The 6,356-nt window shown below is 31.1% G+C and overlaps 1 protein-coding gene across 1 annotated transcript; it reads right to left on the minus strand.

The window, feature by feature from the left end:
* Positions 1 to 3,680: 3,680 nt before the first annotated feature.
* Positions 3,681 to 4,175, minus strand: LOC141685142 (uncharacterized). Its single transcript, XM_074490262.1, has one exon. It carries the CDS (start codon positions 4,173 to 4,175, stop codon positions 3,681 to 3,683), a length of 495 nt encoding a protein of 164 aa, XP_074346363.1.
* Between the last annotated feature and the right edge of the window lie 2,181 nt (positions 4,176 to 6,356).

Consider the following 6,356-nt stretch of genomic DNA (forward strand, 5'->3'; position numbering starts at 1 on the left):
GAAATTGCAAATTGCATCCCTTAATTATAAAACCCGTTTTACATTACACCCCCTTCGTCATTTTCCGTGAAAATTGACTGTTAACGTTAGTCAACAAGGGTATTTTAGTACTTGCACAACTGAAACATAGTTACATCCAATTTCACTCTCATTTACCTGATATTTTTACCCCAAATTACCTATCGATTGAAACCCTAATTACTTGTTATCGAAATTGGCATCAATTGAAAGCGTAAAATGAGGGGAAGAGTAAGATTTGTGGACGATGAAGCTCCCGATTACAGTGTAGTACCAGGATTTGCATTCGTCCAAGATTTCGATGGACGACAATTACACTTCTCTACCATGATTACTCAAGAAAAAGTGTGTGACTTGGATGAAGAAGATAACTGTTGGGTATATACTGATTAAACATGAGCACAATATATACACAGAGTTGTTAACGTTCAAAAACAAAATGCCAACTTTACCCTTCAACCCATTAACGTTAACGGTCAATTTTGACGGAAGGGATGCAATGTGAAACGGGTTTCAAAATTAGGGGGTGCATTATGCAATTTATGAAAACAGATATACAACTTTGAATTTCAGCCAAAGTAAAGGGTGCAATCTGCAATTCACTCTTAGTTTTATTGTAGTGTCTGGTTGTGTTAGTTATGTTATTCCCATCGTACTATAATTTGAGGGTTGGGTTTATCAATGATGTGATCTTTCAAAAAAAAGAAACTATTGAACCGTGTATTTAGAGGGGTGTATTTAATCAAAATTCTAAATAATTTTTTTGGATTCTTAAAATCAATATGTACTAGTTGGTAACCCGTGCGAAGCACGAGTATGAAATTAAAAATAGTAGTATCACATTACTATTTACATAAAACTGAAACTCATAATCTGTGCATAATACAGATATAAATATAATATAGAAAATGCTATTAAAATATGTAATTAAAAAAATTGAAGTTAAGTGTAACTCTAAAATTTCACCGTATAATTTTATTTATGCATGCACCTAATTATTTACTTATATAAATCTGACATGTTAACTTACGAATACGATTATTTTAACTTAAACTGACGCTTGGATGTTCAGCAACAAATAAAAATTGAAGGAAAATAAAATTTACAGAGAGTAAAAGTTAATTTTTGTCAGTTGAGATTTTATTACATAAAATTTTAAAAATAGTTGTATAATTTTCCAGTGAGTACCAATATTTAGGACCTAAACATAGTTTTCTTATTAGTATAGATAGTTGATAACCCGTGCGACACACGAGCCCGATACTAAAAATATCGAATTAATATTTGCAGAGAATTATTCATCATCCATGCGAAATATGAATTAAAATTGATATATTAATATCAATATTAAATTGCTACCTGCAAAAAATAGTTATGTGGTTAAAAAGAATCGAATCAGTTATGAAATTTTCCACTATAATTCTAGTTTTGCATTGTTTTACTTGATATAGAAATCTAACATATTAGTTTTATTTTTGTGAAACGAATTGTATATCTATCTTATGAATTTTCTTTAGATAATTTAATATTAATTAATATAATTTGATAGTTATCTTATAATTAGCCTTTTCAATATAGTTTATTTAATATTAATTAATTATCGTTAAAAATTAATTTACAAATTAAAAATAAATAGATGTTGCTAAACTTAATTTACTATTACTTAATATAATCTAAATACAACCAATAAATTTGTTACTGTTAAAATATGTTTTTTAATTTAAAATAAATAAACGTTGTGATGAACAATAACAAATACAATCGTGAAATCAATAATTTTCAGTTTAAAAGTTAATAAATGTTACTAAAGTCATTTGCTATTACTTAATTATTTTTAAAATAATATTATAGAAAAAAAAGTTTACAGAGAATACAAATCAATTCGTGTTAATAGTTTGCTTTGTAATTAGTAGTTTTTCAAAATAAAAGTAAATATATGTTATTTTACTTAATTTAACGTAACTTAATAAATTTTTAATATAATTTATAAATAAATAAAGCTCACAGACAATATAAGTCAATTCGTGTTAGTAATTTACTTAGTCTATTTGTATTTTTTCTAAAATTAAAAATAAATATAAGTTATTTTACTTAATTTAACGTAACCTAATAAATTTTTAATATAATTTATAAATCGTTTAAAAAATATTTTTATTTTATAAAGTAAATAGATGATTGAATGAACACTAAATAGAAAAGAAAATAAAATATAAAAAGAATAGAAGTCAATTTGTGTTAAAAATAATGTTTATTGAGAATAGAAGTCAACTTATATCAGGTAAGTACCAAAATTTGGTACTTTGGTACCTTTAGCACCAAATTATACATGGTTTCGCTTATTAATAAAGAGTATAGATTCAATTTGGATTTTAAAAAATCCTTTGAAATATAATGGTATACAATGAAGATTAGAAAAAGTCTTTTAAAATCTGTGTGTATAATCTAGATTTTAAAAGTCTATTAAAATCTGATGGTATTCAATTTGGATTTTTAAAACTCCATCAAAATCTGATGCTATTCAGAAATCCGTGGATTATTTTTTATTTGAAAAATTTATGGATTTTAATGGATTTACTAGTTCATTTTTAATCTTTAAAATTTCTTTAAAATTTCTTTAAAATACATAAGATTTTGAAGTATTTGTGGAAAAATTCACAAAATCAGCAAGACTCTACAATATTTTTCTATCAACTCCGTCGAAATTTACAGAACAATTAAAATTAACAAAAATATTCCAAAATCAATTAATTATTATCAATTTTTTAAAATCTGAAATGAATACACCTCTTAGTTTGTCTGTTTTTTTTAACAAGAACATCAACTGTTTGTAGGATGACAGAGTTTTTAAGTCCAAATTTTTTTTTAAAACCTACAGGGTACAACATTAAAAAATCTCTAAAAGTTGATGTAGATATGTAGCACATGGAATTAGATTTTATTATTAGAAAAGTTAGCATGTGTATACGTTAGATTTGATGACATATGAATTTTTATTATAATTTTTTTTTATCAAAAATAAAAAATAAAAGTAATTGAGTTCCATTTTGAATACCTATCATTTTCCTAAATCTGTTCCAACAAACCTTAGACCATCTCCAATAATTTTGATTCAAAAATTCAATTTTCGATAAACAACTGCTCCAAATTCTGATTCAAATTTATGATGAACTGCAATAGTGTGATTTAAATTTTGATCTAATTTAACTTTTATATATTATAATATACAAATATCATATTAAATTCTTTATTCTTAAATTTAATATTTAAACATGAATAACTATTTATAGAGTATTATATCTAATAAATTATTTAAATGAAAAATAATTTATTTGGAGATGTCCTTACAAGTTACCCAAGATGAATAGTGAAAAATCTACTTCCTCCGGGCCCTCCATCCCACAGGGTTCTTTACGTTTACTATTTGCACGTATTTCGAGACTTTTATAAAATATAATTTCATAATATATTTTTTTTTTATTTTTTTTAATAAAAGTTTAAATATAAAACTTTAATTCAGAATTTTTTTTAAAAAAAAATATTATGAAATTATACGAAATATTGAAAAGCGTGCCAAAAAGTAATGTATAGAATTTAATGAACGAGTATCTTCTAATATGACTCCCAATGTTCATCTTTTTTTTTTGAAACTGGAATTTATATCATTAAACCATCAACCTTTCGCTTACAAGAGGCTCCAACACAGACTGTGGAGGAGTTATAAAATCACTAAAGCAATTGATTTCACAAGGTACTCTAGCAAGAATGTGAGCTACCTTATTCGCTTGCTTTTTAACAAAAGAAATCGATATATCTCTACGATCCTCCAATAACCTACGACATTCCGGAAATACCACCCCAACTTTCAAATAATTCTCTACTATTTTGTTAATAGCATGGACTGAGTTTTTGGAATCACTCTCAATGTCCACCCCATACAAACCCAGTGAGATAGCCCATCTGATTGCTTCCAACACTCCCCTTGCTTCTGCTTCGACTACTGAGACTCCACCTGCATCTTTCCGGGTTCTAGCTCTATTAAATCTGCCTTCATGATCTCGAATGATTAGACCACATGAGAACCATGAGAGCCCTGTAATCACGTGAGCATCAACATTAATTTTCACTCTACCTTCCCTTGGAGGGTGCCATTTATCCATTATATTTTCAGAAACCTGCACCCCTACTTTGTTCCTAAGAATCTTACTCTATTGACTATCTCTCCACTGCTTCACCTGAATAACACTCCACTGCATTGCCATCTGGGTTGCTACTGTCTTACCCTGCCACACCCTCATATTCCTAGCTGACCAAATACCCCACAAGATCATTGCTATCTGAGCCAGCTTATCAAACGACTCATTTGCCAGCGTCTGCAATAACCACTCTGAGCACGACAATATCTGAGATGTGTCAAAACCCAAGCCCAGTTCATTCCAATAGCCCTTAGCATAATTACACTCAAGGCATATGTGCCTCAAATGTTCCACATCAATCCCACATAACGGGTATAAAATAGTAGTATTCACTCCTTTCCCTCTCAACATATTTCGCACAGGAATATTATTTCTACACACCCTCCACAGAAACACCTTGATTTTCTGAGGAACCTGTATCTTCCAAAGTTTCCCCCAACCCTTACTCTCTTCTAGCTGTTTACACTGACTATAATGTTGCTGCCAAAACCTATACCCCGATTTAGCACTATACTTCCCATCCAATGAGTAATTCCAAACAATACGATCTTGGAACTGGTTATTTGGGACAGGTATTTCTAGAATAAACCTAGCATCACTACTCGAAAACAAGTTGTGCACCTTTCTTACATCCCACTCCGTAGTACCAGAAACAAAGAGATCACAAACCTTTAGGTTCCTCACCGAACTCAGACATTGTTCATCCACTCTGTGACCCTCTTTACCTCGAAGCCACTTATCAGCACCCACATTAATAGAACGTCCATCACCCAGTACCCATCTGTAGCCTTGTTTTAGGGATTCTTTAGCTTGCCAAAGACCTGACCATACATAACTTACACCCCCTCCCCTACTCGCATTAAACAAACTCGAATCTGGAAAATATTTGGCTTTGAACACCCTTGCTACCAGAGAGCTTGGATTATTCAGAAGATTCCAACATTATTTTCCTAAGAGCGATAAATTAAAACCGCGAAGATCACGAAACGCTAGACCACCTTGCTCCTTCGACATACTCATATTTGTCCATGAAGTCCATCTAATTCCTTTCTTAATGTCCTCCTGTGAACCCCAGAAATAGCTATTCATCATCCTTTCAAGATTAGTACATAATAATTTTGGCAACAGAAAGCATGACATAGTGTACGAGGGAATTTCTTGCGCTATTGTTCGAAGTAACACAACCTTACTAGCCTTAGAAAGACATTTAGAACTCCACCCCTGTATTTTACTCCATAACCGATCTTTCAGAAAATTAAAAACCGTTTTTTAGATCTTCCTATCAAAGATGGAAATCCAAGATACTTTCCCACACTCAGATCATTATGAACACCCAGCAACGCTTTCAACTCTTCCTGTTTATCCAGCCTTACGTTCGAGCTAAAATAAATGCCGGATTTCTGAAGATTGATTGCCTGACCAGACTGAAGCTCGTACTTCTGTAAGACTGATTTAACCTCCAAGACCTCCTCTTTCTTAGCTTTACAGAATAAAAAACTGTCATCTGTGAAAAGCAGATGCGTTATCGCAGGAGCTTACATACAAATTTTACATCCTTGAATCCTTCCTTCAGCAGCTGAGTTTGTCAACATACGCGACAGACCTTCCACAAAAAACAAGAATAAATACGGTGATAATGGATCACCTTGACGCAGCCCCCTTGTAGGGTTTATAGGACCAATTTGTGTGCCATTGAAACTGATAGAGTACGTTACTGTCGTAACATATAAACGCATCCAGTCAATCCATTTATTATCAAAACCTAGCTGCTTCATCTGCTGCATCAGAAAACTCCAATCCATCCTGTCATAAGCCTTGCTAACATCCAATTTTAAAGCAACCTCTCCCTCTAAACCCTTTTTCTTCTGCTTCATATAGTGTAATAACTCGAAAGCCACTAGAACATTATCCGTTATATTTCTTCCTGGAACAAATGCCAATTGATTGTCTGAAATGATACCTGGAAAAATCTTTTTGAGACGATTAGCTAGCACCTTTGATATAACTTTATAAAGAATGTTGCATAAAACTATTGGTCGCAAGTCCTTCATCTCATCTGCATTATCTTTCTTAGGAATTAATACAACATTTGTATCATTAAGACCAAGTGGAAATGCCAAATCTACTAACCAATTTTTGCAACAC

The sequence above is a fragment of the Apium graveolens genome, chromosome 9 (genome assembly GCF_009905375.1).
Source record: "Apium graveolens cultivar Ventura chromosome 9, ASM990537v1, whole genome shotgun sequence".
Lineage (NCBI taxonomy): Eukaryota > Viridiplantae > Streptophyta > Magnoliopsida > Apiales > Apiaceae > Apium > Apium graveolens.

Excerpts from the sequence above, each read along its gene's own strand:
- LOC141685142 (XM_074490262.1), bottom strand. The coding sequence starts at position 4,175 with ATGGATAAATGGCACCCTCCAAGGGAAGGTAGAGTGAAAATTAATGTT.